Genomic DNA, 19,125 nt, shown 5'->3' on the forward strand with positions numbered 1-19,125 from the left:
ACACCCCTGAAAAAGTCAGGAGAGATACTGATGACAGGGTTACAGCACTCACCACACACACTGGAAAAAGTCAGGATTTCTGTGTTTATGCTTTTGACACTAAAAAGTTTTGAAAGAGTTTTTCTTTTTTTCTTTAAAAACAGTCAGCGGACACAGCCATTTTGTTCAGAAGGATCTGCTGTTGCGTAAGGTTCCTTCCATTTATGTGGAAAAAACAATTAAAAACATTATTTTGTTTAAAACCCCCCCCCTGACACTCCTTTTCCTCGCCATGCTGACACGAGGGGTTGGCAGAGCTGGCCTCGCCAGGCGCGATGCCCCGCGCCGCCCCACGCCCGAGCCTCCCACCCCGCCGGCTTCGCTGCGGCAGTGTTAGTTATCCGCAGCCTCCCGCGTACTCCCTGGTTCCCTCCCTCAGTGCGGGCGCTGAGCCGAGTAGAGGCTTCCTTTACGTATCAGATGCCTTGATTGTACGATTTCCCTTTTGCATTTCATCGGAGGCATTTGAGAAATACGCGTGTTACTTCTGCAGTGGAATTCTTGCTTTAACGTGCGATCAGTGCGTGACTCTGCATCCTCTGCAAAGACCCCTTCAGTGGCAACGACTGGCAGTTAGTACAGGACTCAACCCTGACAACCTTTACCAGATGTAGAAATTTCCCAACAAATTGAGCACTAGCAGCAGGGTGGGTGGGAATTAAAGAGCAAATGAAGAGAGGTGCCCCTTTGGTTCGAAAAAACAGGGTTTGGTCTATGGGATTTATGACATTAACGCTCCCTTGTGCAAAATACCGAGAGCCCCAGAGCACCGGAAAATTTGCTAGAGAAGGGCTGTTCCAGCCATGCAACCAGACGTGGCGCACACAGTTCCATGGGTCACATCAGACCTTCACCTCCCGTCCCCCAGACCTGGCAAAACTCAGATACTCCAAAGGGGGTTGGCATTTTCGAGAGGGAAAGCTGGTTAAAGGCAGTCAAAATCAGAGAGAACACTAGGAGCTTAGAGCTTCGTCTGGGAGCAGGCCAGGCAATTCTTCTTCCAATCGTAACTCTGTGCTCATGTCCTCACCCTGAAATTCTAGTGTTGCAACGTCCTTTTAGTGTTTTACGTGAGGAAAATACATATTTGGGCTCGTGGGTATCACGAACAAGCATGGTTGGGGTGTCAGCTTTTACACTGTACGTGAGCTTGAGTTATTTTTTAGCCCAAACTCAGGTAAAATGACCTATTTAATTTTCTATAGACAGCTCCTCAAGTCCTTACACCTCTCAGTTTCTTGACAAATGACAGCTTGAAAGAAAAAAAAATATATTAAAGCAATTAAAACTTTCACAGCTCCCACAGCAAATGGAACTTCAGTCAACAGGAGAAGAAAAAGCAAGTTTCCCCAGGCTCCCTGGGAAGGGCCCCTGATTTCCTCGAGCTGCTGCGTTGCAGGACCGCTGTGCTAGGAAACTGTCTGCATCTGCCTGGCTGCTGACACTTGGGTAGAAGATTTTAAAAGGGCAGTGGTGGGTCAGGCAACTGGATGAGCACTGCAGTGCGTGCACACACATGGCCCTTCTGCCATGTGCCTGATATGCAATTTCGTGATGGATTACGGTAACAAAATCCCTCTGTTGCCTTCAGGCCAACGGTGCAGCACTCCATACGAGCGAAAAGAAAGAGCTTTCACTGGGCACTTTCAGCATTCAATTGTGGCCAGCAGTACCTCCCAAATCACACAGTTCCTCAAGCTATTCACCATGACAAGATCTCTGGTGGCGCAGGACCAGAGAGATTACCTGAAATAGTTTAATGGAGGTCAAGTCAGATCAAGTCTGTTCCTAAATGAGATCTGCTCTCTCCCTGAAAGCACTTTACTGAGGTCTAAGATCAGTCTTTAAGATGGGAAGCTGAGAAGACCTAGAAGATAACAGTGGTTAACGAGAAAAACTGCGAAGGCCCAACAATCCAGACGGGAGGAACAGCAGGTGTGTGGCTGGGAGATAAAAGACCAAATGGCCAGCATGAAAATGAGCCAGGCTTGACAAATCCTCTCAGGGAAGAGACGGGAGACGTGTAAACAGCGAGATTCACCTGGCTGCCAACGCATGGATCCTGCACACGCTGTCTTGACAGCACCGTGCCTTTGGCTGGGGCACTTTCAACTCTGGCAACGCAGCCACAGGCTGAGTTAAAGATGCAGAAGAACCAGCACTTTCCTGCGATTGAACCAAGGGAATTGAAATGACGGCCCGAAGTGACCACCCCTCATTCCCCCTCCCTCCCCCGGCCCCTGCCTGCAGCAGAAATGCTATCAAGGAACATCTCGGTAAGAGGTTTACAAGCAGGAGTAATTTGAACCATCGATAAGGGAAATTCCACAGCTTCTCACAGAGGAGGGATTGTTTTACAGCAGGGAACCAGGGCAGCTGGAGATTTGACCATATAAGTTAATGAGATAGTCAGGAGGGGTGGCGGTGGCGCGATGATGTTAGGCTGATGGCTCTGATGCTTTTACAGGCGGCATTAAATTCCTCGAGTGAGTAATTAGGGGTGATGAAGAAAAAGCAAGGGGAAAGATTTCAAAACAACAGCTCCTATCGAAACGTGCTGACTCAAATAATGGGACCAAAGGGGTGGTTCAGGGATGAGGCATGGCTCAGTGGTCTATACAGTCACTGTCTGCACGCCTTCCGGGGTTCCCCCCTTGCACACATTCACGTTCCCATTACTCTCCTCAGCCATGACATAAAAAGCTTCAGACACAGGCTGCGAATTCTGTGAGAACTAAAGCTACGTCTCCTGATTTGCAAAGCACTAGCAGTTCACAACATGGAAAAAGTGTGAATCACCTCTTCTTTGGAGACTTACACATTTCTCCCTGGTAGGCACCATAGGTATGTATCCAGTTGCTTCTGCTGAATCATTGCAGCAGAATGAATTGGGATGTGATTTATTTTACATCAGTTAGTTTTCAATGGAGTCTACAGGTATATAAGGTTTCGGTTTTGCCCAATTTTCAGTGCTTCTTTGAAAACAGACTGGGTACGTCTTCCCTTACTCAAACTTTTGCTGATCTCCTTTCTGTTGGAGGCAATCGGTCACTTCGAAAGCTAAAAGTAAGCTGTGAAAGACCTACACAGGAACTGTGCCATGGATTTGAAAGACATAAGAAATGCAGTTTTCCTGAAAGGGCTTGGAACATTTTCCTTAGGACAACAGTTTAGTGATTAAGCTCAAAATGTAGTAAGTCATATGGAATTAAACTGCAGGCTCTGAATGGGAGGTTTATTGAGAGGATTCATAGTTAGCTAGTGACTACAAACCCAAGGTTTCTTCCACTGCTGTGTCGATATTTGGTCTCCTGTCCCCCTCCCCGCATTCTCTTAAGTAATATGAGAAAGCTAAAGGGGAACAACTCCTTTAAGGAGCACATGGGGACGTGTTAAAGGGTTCTGTCCTGCAGATGCCCCCAGACACACATAACTACTGGTAGCCAGGAAAAAACGTGTCTCCCCATTAATGCATAGTCCAAGAATGAACACCCAAATCCTACTCATAAAATAGGATTCTGACTTGCTACCACAATGTCAAACTGACCTACTGTTTCAGGTCTTATTACCTATCAGCAGGGGCTTTAGCAAGTGTCAAAGATGGATGGGAACAAGACTAAGGCCTCTCATACATGTAAGAATTGCACTGGTTTAACTAAAGCTGTGATTTCACACCTATCTACTCAGCTGGGTGCCAACTCCAGCAGAGATGCTTCACTTTATAAGAATGGGTTATTGCTCTGAACTCAAAGTCATTCCTTGTCAACCTAAGCTAAACCAAAATAAATTAAATTACAATTATAGTAAGAACTATGTTACTGATCTACCTAACTTGACTTTAAAATTATACTTCTAAGCTAAATGATGCAATTTTCTCATTTACAAAACGCCTAAGACTATTCCAATGGCAGCTAGCGTTCACAAAGCTGTGGCCTGAAAAATTGGCAATGGACAAACTATACAAGTTAAAGCTGGGAGCTGACCTGTTGACCATATCTGCTTGAAGGGAGAGAGCTCTCTATACAATAAGAACTGAGGAGACACAGACCTATGATGAGAAACCTCAGCTAAAACACCAAGAAACCAACAGATGAAAACACTTACCTGAAAAAATGCCCCACTCAGCATTTCAGAGTCAGATCAGTGAACAATAAAAATCAAAGCTAAGTAAACAAAGTACCAGTATGCCTACCTTGTTTCCCCAGCTGCTAGATGAAGTGACCAACAGAAACAATTAGGGAAACTTTCCTTTCCTCTCTCTGTTATTTAAGAACATAGGAAACATCGAGACAGGCAGCAAGACCTGAGCTAGATAGCTGACACTGGCCAGTCACAAGCCATAAGCAGAGTACACTCAGGTTTAGTTTTAGCACTATGAAATTCAGGCTTTCAGCTTTCATGGAAGAAAGAAAGGAAGGGAGGAAGAGAAAAAAAAAAGCAATAAATGAACAAAAGGCAAGGACTACACTTCTGCAACCTCATGGAGAACTAGAGCTGCTTATATTCAGTGGATCCCCTCTTCTTTGCTCAGTAGACTTGGAAGAGCTCTGCTTAGCTGTATCCAAAAGTCACCACCAACAAAGTCAATGGGGAATTGGATTATAAAGCAGAAAAGGCAGTGAGAAGATAAATGCAAACATGACTGATTAATCATAGACTGGGAAAACCTAGAGAGCACATAGCTTTCAGAGGATTTTTTTTGCTTTTGTTTTCTTTGTAAAAGGTGCACCAGAAGTTTCTCTTCCATTTTCTGTTTTTCACCTTCCTCTCCACTCTCATGGCTCCTCGGACTGACTGGGCTTGGCCACTGGTGTGCTGCTCCGGTGGGGCTAGTGGCTGAGGTCATGAAGACTCCTCAAGTGCATTGACGACTTGCTCCAGGATGTCAGGGCAGTGATCCGCTATCTGCTGTAAGATGGCATTGGCAAACTCCTGCAGCTCTGCGCTTTCCTTCTCGCCCTTTTCTAGCTCATCATGAAGCTGCAAGAAACACAGAGAGCCAAGGTCATTCTCTGCTATTAGATGTGTTCACTGTATAACGAGACCTGCCCAGCAGGCTCAGCTCTAAGCTAAAACACCGTGTCCAGCGAGGGAGCCAGCAGAGGTGTAACATGCTGGGCACTTCCAGGATTGGCATCATCCCTTGGTGACGCCCTCACCAGAAACTGGATGCTCTCCTCACTCTTTATGTCTGCTTTTCACTCTACAGGACCAGGCTTGTGACCCTCTCAGTTAAGGCCATGTCCACACGGGAAAGCTAACTGGCTTAACTACTCCTGAATAAATTGTTCTGTGATAAATGTTAGAAAAACTTCCTAGAATGTTTTTCTGAAAGCAACCATGTTCCAGAAGCAATACAGCATTTTGCTAGTATATTTTTTTAAATAGTTTGACTTCCATGCATGAAAAACAGGATGTCTCATAGGTCATTACTCCAGAATTATTTCTTATATGAAAACAATAGGAATGTTACATAATTATATGTAATACACTCAGAGTTAACCGGAATTCTAATTTCTCTGCAGAATTAATAATTTTCAGAGACTGTGCTTGCTAAATCAGTCTTAAGATGTCTATACACCATTGTGGTGGAGCATACACAGTTTTTATTTTCTAACTCCGCATTTTCTGTTGGAGCGTTCGTTGTTCAGGTTACTATAACGGGCTCAGAACGGGACATGGAATTTCAAGACTTTATCTTATTCACTCTGTCTATAAACGGCTTTTTCAACAAGCGGTGTTACGAACCACGCCACACAACGTGTTGGAGTATATGTGAACATAATTTTTAGTTCCGAGCCTAATGCCATTGCCAGAATTAGGGGCCCACCGAGCCTTAATGAAGAGCAGGAAACATCTGCCTTCAGTAACCTGTTTATCTGCCCAGCAATTGATGAAGTCCATGCTAGCCTGCGAACTGTGCAGAATCCCAAGTAAGGCTGTAATTTGTGCAAGCATTTTAGGGATTACTGTACTCACAACGGCCTAAGGATCTAACAGAACACGGGGAAGCAGCATCTCTTACAACACCAGATGACACAGACAGACAGATCGGATAAGCTTTCAAGCAGATAACTCTTTCATATAGTATATACCCAACAATCTCTTCTGTTTTTTCAGTGAGACGATTTTCTTCCAATCAAGTATATTCCCTACGAATATAAGAGAAGCATATTTGCAGCAGGTACATACACTTACATGGATTCTGTAGTTTATTGTAAGCTTCTGCATTCAACGTTCTTTGTAATTTTGAGCAGCTGTAGTAACTAGCTTATCTATTTTTGAACTTTCTTTTAAGTGTTTATTTTCTAATATTATCTGTCAGTCCTGTAACATTTCTCTTTCCTAAGTAATTAATATTTTTATTGGAACTCTACTGTGTTAATATATGACATGGAAAGAATGTAAAATTGGAATTTTTTCATCCCTGAAGGGATAACTGGTCATCAGTATACACATTTTTGATCTATATTTTGTGCCTCTGTAACACTGCTTGTTGTATGTTTTAAAAAGAGAGAACTGTCAGGCAGCAGGACAACAGGGATCATTTTACCACTGTAAGAGCACAATGCACTGGGAAAGGTTATATTTCTACAGTTAAAATTCTAATCGGATACAACAGTACATCTCTGTTTAGTGGTGGTATCAAGCAAAGCACAGGAGTATTTCTTGCCACTGCAAGAAATGCTGGCTGAAAACAAACAGCCTAAGAAGGACTACAGAATAAATATAAATGCTTTTCAAGGAAGTCATGGTATAGAAATCTGTAGAAAAAAGTGAGAGAAAGGAAATTAAAAGCGTAAGCCTGCTACACTATTCCCCTCACTAGGCAGGGTATCATACAGTAAATTATTTGGGCTTTGCATGCTGAATGTTAGTTTAATGTGTTCTTACGTGCTTTGTTCCCACTGGCTGCCATGCTCGCAGAACAGCTATATGAATCCGAGAGGGGCTCATGCCAAGAATCACAACACAAAAGCAACCCGATCCTGCTCCGTGGAGTGACATGAGTCAGGGACGTGGGGAGAACGAGAGGGAGGGGAGCACTCCGGGCTCTGTAAGGGCTCTCGGGGGAGAAGGGGGGGAGTTCAGCAGTAACCCGTAATGGCTCAGAAACGGCACGGTGTGGATAGGCGATTAGCCTGGTTCCAACAGCCTGGCAGAGTTATTAGTTGGAAACCTGCAACGGATGGATAAGCCTAGGAGAGGTCCAGTCAGCCAGCATGATTGAAAGAGTCAGCACAGCCAGCTAGGAGCGGTGCTGGGTATTAAAAGCCAGGAGGCTGGGTTGCAGGGACTGCCTCTGAGTCGCAGGTTGCTCAGCCTAGCCAAGCCCCAGCGATTCAGGCGGCCCCGGTTACAGCAGCCTGCAAACCTCCACACTGCTGGCAGATTCACAGGACTGGCTTGAACGCTGAACTCTGAGGGAGGGCTTCCTCGGCTTCTCGGGCCAGTGTGAAGACTTCACGGTGCCGTTCATCAGACGGGTGGGAGGTCGTGGAGGTGGGGAGAGACAGCAAGTAACGGGAGAGGAAGCCAACGATATGATTCTCTCTTTCTGCACTCGGCTCCTGCAAGGGGTCTTGGCTCTTGGTCCCAGGAGGAGAACCAGGAGAGGGCAGTGTCAGCAGGGAGAGCAGGGGCTGGCTCCCTGCGGGTTGCGCACCGCCGCCTGCCCGGCCAGCACCCTCTGCCAGGCGCCCCAGTCAAATCCTCCAGGACAAGCTCCAGGAAAGGACAAAGCAGTTAAAGAATCAAAGAGATTAACCTTCAAAACTGAGAGCAGGTTGGTGGACATGGGAGAATCCTGCAGGATGCTCCCTCCAGCGGGGCAGTACGACAAAGTCAGTGATGTCTGAGCTTCTTGCTCTACTAGCCAGCATTTATATATTTATAAGATGCCTCATAAAGTCAAAGTAGGCCCAACAAAATAAGCCCATGCCAAAGCCAAAACAAATCAAGTGCAATCAAACACAAGTAACCAACTTAACCAGATGAAGAATGTATTTCCAAGAAGCAAGTTTTGACCATCCAGAGCACAAAAGGAAACGGCTCTGAATGATGAAGGCCAGCAATAGTACTTTGTAAATTAGCATAGACAGAAAGTTACGCAGCTGGCTGGCAGATGTCTGTGATGATATGTCTTCGAAAAATGCAGCAATGATAGCCTTGCGTTGAGTTTGCTAGCTTCAGAACATCTAGGTTTAATAATGTGATTTCTGCTTAAACAAAGACATCTTAATTGACTATGTGGCTGGTTGCAGCATTTCTATATCGTGTATGTCATCTCCGTTTACGTCATTCCTTTCAGAAATCGCTGTGAGCAGCACACGTAACTCCTCATTCAGACAGGCTCCTTAATGGGGAACATCCAGCTCTCCATGGTATAATTTGACTCACCCAGGTGGTTGGCAGACCACATTTTAGGGAAGTTTCTCTAAAAGTATTACTATCGATTCTGCTCCCAGTTTCCTAGACTTTCTTCTTGCGAATGCAAATGGAAATAGTGTTATCTTCCCCATACCATTTTTCTATGAAAATAAAGGAGGGTTAACAGTCCTTTTTGGTTGGCATTTTCATGATATGAGGAGACCCATACACTTGCCTCATAGAAATGACCAAAAAAGAAAAGGCAAGGACAGCTACGTTTGCCTAGTTGATGACAAGTAAAAATAGAGAGCTCAGAAAGAAAAGCATAGCAAGGACCCCAGAAGTGCTTCTCAGTATTTATACTTTATCTTTGGATGGAAGAGCAGAAAGGACCTTCAGCATCTCAGGGGAATGGAAGCTTGCAGATAATCTGCACTAGACTCAGACACTTTTCACCACTGCTGCCTTCCTTCCTGGGTTTAGAGCAAGTCACAACAGGAATACTTTTCCACTTACGGTTAAACTCCACCAGTGAAAAAAATCCCAAACAATGCACCATGAATTTAGCTTGCATTGTGCTTCTCTGCTCCAAGATATTCCAGAACTTATTGAAAGATTAATTGACTTTCAGAGGGAAGATAACTTCATAATTATGAAATAGGATGGTACGGTTTTACATGCACACTAGGTGAATTGTGGTGCTGCTCCGCAGAACCTTTGTGGCCCTTACTTGTTCCGTAACATAAACAAGGCAACATCAAGCTAAGATTGTTTAAAATGTATTTATATGGAGAAGGCTTACTCCCTAAACTATTATTTTCCTCTCATTAACAATTCCACAAAAACTTCGACGAAAAAAGGCAAACAAAAATAAAGTAGTATCTCATCTCAGACTATGGACTGTAAAAATGAATACAGAATATCAGGTGCTTGTAGAGAAGCACAAAAAGAAAGGTAATAGCAGGACTTCTACAAGGCTACAATACTGGGATCTGGAAATATGTTTCTGCAAAGTTCAGATGTTTCTGGATCAGGCTACGATTAGTCCGAAAAATACATTTAGAGCTTCAAGTAACAGAAACAAGCATCAAAAAGAAATTCAACCAATTTAATCTTAACCTTTGTTTTGTCTCAAAATAAATTAAACTACACTGTATCTCAGGCAAAAGATCAAGAGCTTTTGCATCTGCCCAGACCAACCAGCGTAAATATGTAAGTTTGAAGTACTGAGAGTCAATTACATGCAAACCTTTATTTCTCAACTATAGACATATAAAAGGGCCAAAAGAAAGGGTGAGGAATACGGAAACCCCAGTCTGCCAAACTTTACAAAAAAAAGAAAGAAGAAATTTTTTAATAGATCCTTAAATATTTTTGCTTTAGGTGGAAATTTTGGTTTTATGTTAGCTTTTTCAAAATATTTGAAACACATGGATTTAAAAGCTAAAGTAAGATTTCAAATAAAACATTGTCTTGTCTTTTAAAGACATGTAAACTTTAAAGATATGTTTTAAATATATTTAAATATATTTGAATAGATTTGACACCCAATTTGGACAAAAAACCCTGAAAAAAATCTTTGAGGGCTCTTGCACCATATATTTGAAATAACTTTACCCATGGGATTTACCCTGCGTTCCCGAGCATCTCTAAACTTTGTGAATAGCAGAAATACTATTATTTCCATGGTAACGAATGAATTTCAAAATGACATAAATGAGACGAAGGAATACAATGAATGCCTGTAAGTCCCATTTCGCATTTGGCTGGAGAAGCAGGCACAACGCAAGCAAAGGCCTCAACCGCGGTCCCTAACGGCTCGCAGCTCGGCCCGCTCCGGTGACTGTGAGGAAGAGTCAGGCGGCTGCTACGTGCTGCCTTCAGCGCCCGCTGGCTCCCTGGAAGCTGGGTTGCTGGGCACTGCCAGCACTCCTCGGTGATGCTCCCTTCGTGCTGGGCCTGCCCCGTGCTTTCTCAGCTGACGGCCTCAGCCTCCGCGTCCCCGCAGGGACTCTGCCTGTTCAGCCACGGTGGTACCCGACAGTCACAAACACAGGGAAAATTCACCTCTCCCCACGGCAAACCTTAAACATCTCTCTTCTATGTCCCAGCTGATGAGTTCTGGAAAAACTTTTTAAGGGTTAAGACAGAGGGTTGGCGGGCAGTCGTGGTTTCGTAGCTGCACAGCACAAACCAGAGAAGGACGGACAAAGTGGGAAGTACGTGAATGAGACGACGAAGTTACACACACCCGGTTACTGCAGGCGCAGAGCTGGAGGCCCTTCTGTTCTTTCCACATTACCTATCTCTCTTTAAAAGGAAGTTCATTTTGCTCATTTCGAAGTCGTGGAGAATCCTGTTAGCTCTGAAATTTCTGACAGATATTCCAAGAAAGAAATTGCCATCGAATATTTTGGTTCTAACAATCCAGTGAGCCTGACAAGCCGGGAGAGGACCCGGCTGCTCCCGCATGCGGCTCCTTTTATCCAGGAAGGATGCCCACAGCGGCCGCTGCTCAGCCAAGCAGAACCATACCAGGAGATGCTGCAAAAAGCTTCCATGAGGACCACAGTGTCCGAGCAAGTCAGAGAGTAACAGAACTTGTTACTAACAGCAAAACATAGAGAGAGGTGAGCTGCCCTCGAAAAAATCAGGTCATACCTCAGGCTGGTACACCATCTGCTTGGGGGAACTGCTTGAAATGAGACCACATTTAGATACACTACACAGACATGAAACACTTGACCACGTCCTGAAAGCAATGTTTTTCCCTTTATATCTCTTTTCAAGTTAGGAATAGCAAATGCTACTGATTGATAGTATATATCTTAACTAAAATAAGCAATTCCATGCACAAATAAAAATGGATAATATTATGGTATTATGGATATGGTCAACTTATGGATAATGTTTGTGTCTTCAACCAGTATTTGAGAACTATGACACAGATCCCAAGTTCCCATCCTCACCCAAACATTAATTTAATATAGAAGTTTAAAATGCTATAGAATGTGATCGTTTTAGAGAGTTCCTATATCCATTACTGTCTCAACTAAACTCAGGAAATACATTTGCACACAAAGAAGGGTATAAATTGTTGCAATTATTACTTCTAATTTCTAACAGAGACCAGAAGTGGGCTGTTTAACTTTAAAACACATTATGCATTCCCATAAGATTACAAATTAAAAAGAAATGACATAAATCAGGTGGGGAAGATAACAAGCTAATGGAAGAGCAGTCAAAGAAGGAAGACAGGGTAAACGCTGAAGTAACAGAGTAATTTAGAATGACTAAATGCAAAACATGGCAGAGTAATTCCTTTACAGAAACTAAGTAAGTTGAGTCATTTCTCATAGATGATACAGAAGTAAGGACTCAAGTGGAATCTGAACAAAGAAGTACAGAGGATGTTTGTAAAATAGCTATTTGTAATTCAGAGTAAAGTTTATCCCACTTACAGTATTGTTTGCATAACAAATCAAACTGTGTGTTTATTACTTTCAAAATTCAGCAAGCATATATGCAATTTTAAAATGGAATTTGAAAGCTACGTACATGTGGTCTGGTGTCCTTTTGTACAAAAGGCTTAACATTAAGTTCGCTGAGAGTGAAATGTGATTTATGTGCAACGTAAATTATGCTCCTGGAACCATGCCATGACTATTTAGCTGATACAGCAGATTGTGACTGATACAGTGAAGCAACATTATCACCTTTTTCCTTCCCCTGCTTCAAGCAGCTGAGCAGAAAAGACATTCCTGATTTCTTGGGAGAGGATTAGGAAGCAGGAATCCCCAGATGGTCTGTGCTTTGGCTGAAGCTGGTACACAGGGAGAGGGAAGACAACCTTTCTTCACTACAAAGGCTCATCCATGACCATAAAGATTTTTCAAAAGTGCGCCTCTCTAACTCACAGCTGAAGCAGTCATAGGTGCAACACCATGTCAGTAGTGGGGTGAGACAAGCTCCCATAGCAGGTGTCCTCTGAGAGCGTATCTCATGGAAATACATCTACCCAGCTCTGACAGGCTGCTGTTGATTCTCAGCTCACAATGCAAATATTGCCAGAAAAACCTCTGGGGAAGGAGGAACACGTTGACTGTGCAGGAAAAAAATGGTGCCTGGGGGCCAGCAGAAATCAGCAGGACCCTGAGCAGCCTGGACAAAGCCAGGACGTGCCGGACATGGCTGGAAAGAGCCACCGATGGCAGAGAGCAAAACACCTCCTCGTCCTCCTCCTAGGCTTAAGAAAATCATTTTAATCTGATACGTCCTCTTCTGTTGGAAGAAATATTTTTTCAGAACGACTGTACGACCTATTGAAAATAAGAAGCTCTGCATAATATGAGATTCTGCACATTTTAGAGCTGGATTTGAAGTGATAAGAAACATTTATAATACTGCTTAAGCTATTGACAGAACAAACACTGTTGCCTACTACTAAAATCTAGTTACACTCTTTTGTTGTCTCTTTTCACTTTTTCACACTGCTGCCTTCCAACCACAGCACAGCATGCCACTACAACACAGTTAAATGATGATTTTCAGCAAGTTCCTCGTTATACTCCATTGTTTCCTTTTGTAAAGATAAGAGAAAAAGAAAAAACAAACTATAAATAAAAAATGTGGACCATATCATTATGGTCTTCATGTCATTTCCTTTCATATACGAATAAAATCCCTCAATTAAAGGCAACCATCTGAAATGTGAAACATTGCAGCAGTGCTACAGAACTCAAGAATATTAACATAATGATATGTTTAGGACACAGTGAAATAAAATATTGTATTCAATAGAAATTGCTAGGACAATGCAATTACGTATAATGACTGAATTTTTATTTCTCAGTGTTGAGACTTGGAACATTCTTCCTTCCTTCTGGTAACTTCAATTTTTTAAGAAGAGAAGTTGAACAGGACATGAACGGGTCAAAGGAGAACAGTTCCAGAAGCAGTGCCAGTTAACTTCTTTGGGGACACTGGGTCAGAACTGACTCAAAGGAGTATTTTCCACTACATGAATAACTTAATGACATGGTCCCAAGCACTGTCGATTCTTTACTGTCCACAACTTGGTCTAGTATACTAGTTTAGGTTAGATTTTGAGATACCGTATACTCATAAAGTACTTGCCTCAAGGCCTTCATTACAAGTGGACCAAAATTCTACTACAGTAAGTCAGCTTTACAAACTGTCTTTGATAACATGCCAACAAAGAATGATACAGCATCTTGGCCCCATATTTTGATTAAAATCGATTTAAGTCACTATGGAACACAGTGGAGCTTAACAGTGGCACAAAGAAACTGTTATACGTAGAGGCACCAATTATCAGTCAGACTTTGAGAGTCCACAAAATTATTTATGAGGCAACAACTTCCCCTTAGAACCGTGGTGTTGATGCTGGCAGATGCTTTTCTGATGACTTGTACATTAGCTTCTGTGTGTCACTGTCAGTATGTTGGAAGAGTGAAAAGCTCACATCTACTTCGTATACTGGTTTTACCCACAGAAAACTCATACCTGCTGGGGAGGCTTCGATACAAATCGTATGAGAGACCTGCAGGGTACACTGGCTACGATGAAACACAGCAAGACCAACCTTCGCCAATAATAGTTGCTGCAGTAGGAAATCACAGCTCCAAAAGCAGCAGCATGAAAATAAATTCTCAACTATTTATAAAAAAACCAAAACACAACAAACTAAATAATCTCACTGGTGAGAAGTGGATACGTTGGCATCATTCATAAATACTGCTGATGTTCAGTTAAATGTATCCCCCCTAATCACGTTAGCACTTCTTAACATTCAAGAGGATTAATTTTTTCCCACTGAGACTTGTGAAGCATTATCTACAGAAGATCATATTAGAAGGGACAGGAGTGAATTTAATGCACTAGATTTGAAGTAATTTACAAAACTCATTAAAATTCCAAAGATGCAAAATGGGTATTCTGTGATGGGCTTCTGTGAATCTGGAGAATGGATTCCCACCCACCATGGGAATACTTTAAGCACAAAGGAAATTCTGCAGTTAGAAACAGAAAAGCTCCACGACTTAAATGAAAAATCTGCTTTGTAAATTGAAATATATCATTACTTTGTGTTTTTCAACTGAAGCTTGTTAAATACAAACTAAGCGAGCATGGGAAAGCAGAAGAGACTGCTACATTTTATTTCAGCAGCTGTTAGTTACTCATGGGAATCACAAATGGAATAGTAACTTTAAACGACTGTGGCGACAGCAATGCAGAATTAAGACAATAATGGGAGAGGACAGAAAAAGACGTTTTTTCTCTTCTCCAGGACAACCTAGATCATTCTTTTTCTCACAATTTATACTTACATGCTTTCTTTACTGTGTAACCCATAAATGTTGCTAATGGTCCAGCAAAGTTTGAATGAGAAAAATTGTCTTCTATTAGACCAGTACACAGAACTGGAAAAAGCAAATGCTGTTTTGGGCTGTCTATTCAACAGGACTTGTCAAAGAAAGCCTTTCCTACTTTTTTTTTACCTACATTCTCTTGATCAAATAGAAGGTATTGCCTATCCCCACAGATACTGATTATATTCAAAGGCCATCACAGCGATAACAGACTAACCAATTTATGTCAGGGATATCCAAACTGTGTCCACATCCAGCCTTTACTTTTGTTTTCAGAGATGCCTCCCATACGTGACACAGGTTTTGCCATCCAACGCTTCGTCCCGATCTGACAGACAAGGTTGTTCAAAATGGTATGCCTCGTGTTTTCATCTATAATATAGGAGCCGTATCTCTTTAATATATCAGGATGGCATGCATTCTACTGGAAAACTTTTAATCCTGTATCAGCGAGTACAGAACCCAAGAGGTAAATCAAATGCTGACTCTGGGTGCATAGGGGCTAGCAGGCTCTGCAGGGAAAAGGAACGTGTCAGGCCTATAGATGCAAACGGAGACATTGAGTGAGGCCCACAGCACGCGCCGAATCAAACAGATGTATGAAGACAGGCACAAAGACAGAGATCAGCTGTCCTGCTCCATCTATTCCCTGCTACAGGCATATTTATCTCCAGAGGTCTGCTCTTCTTTCTGAATTGTCAGACATGCTTCTGTTGGCTTCCTGTAATTTGGCTGCTGAGCTGCTCTCTCCAATTTTTGGATCAAAATTCAGCCTTGAGTTGGAAGCGCAAGGAAATGAGCTTAAGCATCACAAAAGAAGAAAACCAGAGCTGAAGTGTTCAGGATAGGCTCAAGATAGTGTTCACCGACCCGCAAATCCACTCTAAACTGCATAGGCCTTACACTAGTTTGTGTGCATACTGGATAGAGTTTAGTATAGACATACGAGAGCGAATGATTTCTTGAAAAAATTGGCATTATAACAGTATAATCCAAAGTCAAAATTAGTCTCCTTTACTTCTGGTACAAGTTCCTTACAGAAGTTTAACTCAAAAAAAAAAAAAAAAGGCATTCAGTAATATGGGAGTAAAATAAAAAAATTCAAAAGAAAAAGAGGAAGGAATGAGAAAAAAGGGTTGTAGGGAGTGATGAATTATAGTCCAAAAACAAGAGATAAAAACTGCTAGTGAAGTGATTAAGGAAGGCTAGACCTCACCAGAGCTGGGAGAAAGGAAGATAATTTCAGTAGTTGATTTATAGCTAGATTGACAGTCTCTGCAGAGACTTCATCAGACAAGCTGTTTTTAAACTCTCTCAGTTCTGTATTCCAAAACTCCTGGAAATGCACTGCTGGACTTCTGAAATCACTCTGTGTGTGTGTGTGCAGAAGCATGGGAGTATTGTATCTAGCACACTGGGTCCAAATCTCGATTGAGATATCTAGGTAAGGTGGTAAGCAGAAAAAATTACTTGGCAAAACATACTGTAACAGAAGGTAAAGCGATTGTATTCATTTATATAAAGTGATTCATAAAAACGTTCCAATTAAAATACAAATGGTTAATATCATTAAAAAAAGATTTAAGATCCTTATTACTACATCAAGTTATAAAGAGCAGCTAACATTTGTTAAAAGGTAAAACACGGCAAAAGCAGTATCTTGCAGTTTGATTTCCCGTGAGTGTGTAGCTGAATGGCCTCAAGTGCAGATAAAAGAACAGATGAAATTCCGTAATAAATATGAAATGGCAATGATTCAAAAAATTATTGACTCCTTCTATCAGCTGAAGAGTGGATCTTTGCTACCTGTTTCCACCACCTCCAAAATGGTTTCCCAGGATTTTGGTGCAGCACGTCAGTAAGACATCAACAGTTCAGGCCCTTGTTTAGAGCTTCAGGCCACAAACTCACCTGCTCCTGGGTCATCTTCTGCAGCTCTTTCTCCCAAGCTGCCCGGTCATCATCCAGGTGGTAGGAAGCAGGTGGGGTGAGTCCACGCAGAATCAGGGGGTCACGGTCATGGCAGAGGGCTGTCAGATGTCCAATGTACAACTTCAACTTACTGCGATTTTGATCAAGTTCTAAGAGGGGCTGAATTATCTGAAATAAGAGAACAGAGACAGTGAGGAACAGCCTGAGACCCAAGCAATGGTGAAAGCAAAGCTCAACCTCGAAGCTACAATCTTGTTCACCTTCATACTGGAAGAAACGTGAACGTTCTCCCTTCCCCCCAGTACTCCTACCCGATAACACAGCAACCATCCAGCTGAAGCAGAAAGAAAGAAACCAAGTGCACTAGGGGAAGGGGACGTGGTGACGATAGGTGTCTGATTAATATGGGAAATAATGATGATATGGGTGAAAAATGAAACAGTATGAAATTGAATGCATTAACTCTACTGATTATCCAGCAGTGCTTCAGTCAGCTATTTCAACTCCTTGCTCTAAGGTAGATTAATTTTTCTGATAAAAGGTGTCTCTCCACAACTAAGGCAATGGCAATGTAGATTTTAACTTCTTTTGCCAACAAACATTTAATTGCAACTGAACTATGCAATAAACGTGTTCTAAAGAGAATAGTTTCAGATGATGCCAAGATGTTTGCTTCTAAGGTGAACTATCTCTACTGTAGAAACTGGATAGAGACATATCTTAACCAGAAAGTTAAGATATAGTTTTCCACAATATTTTCTATAGTTAAGATACAGTATTCTATAGTTTCAAAAAGGCAATGACTTTCATTTATTATCCAAGTCAGATTCTATATAATTGATTAAAAAACTAAAATCAAAGGACTTCAATAAGTACTATTTTATTTCATTATACTTTACCCAGTCTGAATCTAATCTTTGTTCCTCACTGCAATCCAAACTGGAGTCATCCAGTTCCCATAAAAACTATCTGAAGAGCCATTTTTCATTTTTTTTTCACTTTGTATTACAAAAATATAGAGCTCAAGTGCATAAATACATACTGGGAATCCCTCACTGTGCCCTCCCACAAGAATACAAAACTCTACGGTTTGCAACTGATGAAAAAAAAAGGAAGAATTGGGCTTAGTGCCTCCATTCCACAAAATGAGGTGCTGAAGCTACAGGCGCTGATGTGCTGGAAAGCCTTGCCGTGACGCTGGTTACTTGTCTTGCTGTTCTCAGGCAGGGCCTGCACCTGCTGTTTGTTAGCGGGCTGGGGATATCTTCAGTAGGACACCTCTGACCCTGCTAATGAATCAGGAGTGAGATAATCTCTGAGTCAACAGAAAAGGAGTGTTGGCCCTACTTTCAACAGAGACTCTGGCTTCGACCCCGTTTAATGAGGCTGTCAGGACTCACTTGTTTTGCTCCTAATGCTTTTCTACATGGATTAATTTCTGTAGAGTGAGAGGATCTGAGAGCCATGGCTAAACAGCTAACTAATGTCAGGCTCCTTGTCTTGCAGAGCGTAGCTGCACTCAGCAGCCTACACCAGAACATCGGGGTGGCAGCAGCCACGAAAAGCCACAGCAACACAGCAGCCGTGGTGGTAGAGGAGCCAGTCAAGAAACCTGTAGAGAGAGTGAGCTCACAGGCTTATTAAAAAACCTACTGCTACGTGCAGCCTCGGGGCAACATCTGTTCGCCGATATAACCACACATACAAAAATAATGGTTTGATGTACCAAGACTGCAAACTGCAGTCGGGCAGAACACTCTGCTCTCTTGTATACAGGGCAACAGGAAGGAATATTTTAGTGGCATCAAAAGAGTTACATTTCCATCACCAAGCACAACTGTATTTAGCCAATTATATCCATCAGCTTTGGCTGTTTGCAGAATTTGCACCATTTACCCCAATTTCTTGTAATTTGGGTTACCTAGATTATGATCTGAAACTGTACTGCCTGTGCAGGTGAAAAAAAGTGATGCTTCTAACTGATGTCTTTCCTCTCTTTCTTCCTATTTGGTTTGCCCACAGAGGATGGGGTGAAGGAATATCTCACCTTAAAAAAATACTGTTTTATAAAAATGTGAAAATTAAGTAGTCAATGTCTAATAACTAGCTGTTCAATCAATGTAGTAGCTGCCTTGTATTCTTTACAGGTACCACAGTCTATTGAATATCCATCAGCTGTGCAGATTTCAGTCTGAAAAGAATCGAACGTGCCAACCTTCCCGGCAATTCTTTGTGAACAGAAACCCTCCCCGACAAAGAGCAAGCAGAGCTATACAGCAAGTAATGATGGAAGATTTTCATACAACAGTCGAATTCGATTGCTCAGGGACAAGTCCCCTTTCTAAGCACATTCCTCCTGTACCCTTCCCCCCTTACCTCAAGCTGGAAAGCG

At 42.3% G+C, this 19,125-nt stretch overlaps 1 protein-coding gene across 15 annotated transcripts in view; it reads right to left on the reverse strand.

Moving 5' to 3' along the window:
- Positions 1-2,290: 2,290 nt before the first annotated feature.
- The window catches only part of ERC1 (ELKS/RAB6-interacting/CAST family member 1), a 305,098-nt gene continuing 288,263 nt past the window's right edge, over positions 2,291-19,125 (reverse strand). For 10 of the 15 annotated variants that reach the window (XM_075428699.1, XM_075428697.1, XM_075428696.1 and 7 more), the window contains 2 exons: positions 16,713-16,901; positions 2,291-5,019 (listed from right to left, as the gene is read on the reverse strand). In XM_075428699.1, coding sequence (XP_075284814.1) covers positions 4,882-5,019; positions 16,713-16,901 — 327 coding nt within the window. In that variant the 3' untranslated portion in view covers positions 2,291-4,881. Of the gene's footprint in view, positions 5,020-16,712; positions 16,902-19,125 lie in introns of those variants that run through there. The other 5 variants (XM_075428705.1, XM_075428701.1, XM_075428704.1 and 2 more) reach the window with 1 other exon arrangement.

This window comes from Opisthocomus hoazin, chromosome 8 (assembly GCF_030867145.1).
Source record: "Opisthocomus hoazin isolate bOpiHoa1 chromosome 8, bOpiHoa1.hap1, whole genome shotgun sequence".
Taxonomy (NCBI): Eukaryota; Metazoa; Chordata; class Aves; order Opisthocomiformes; family Opisthocomidae; genus Opisthocomus; species Opisthocomus hoazin.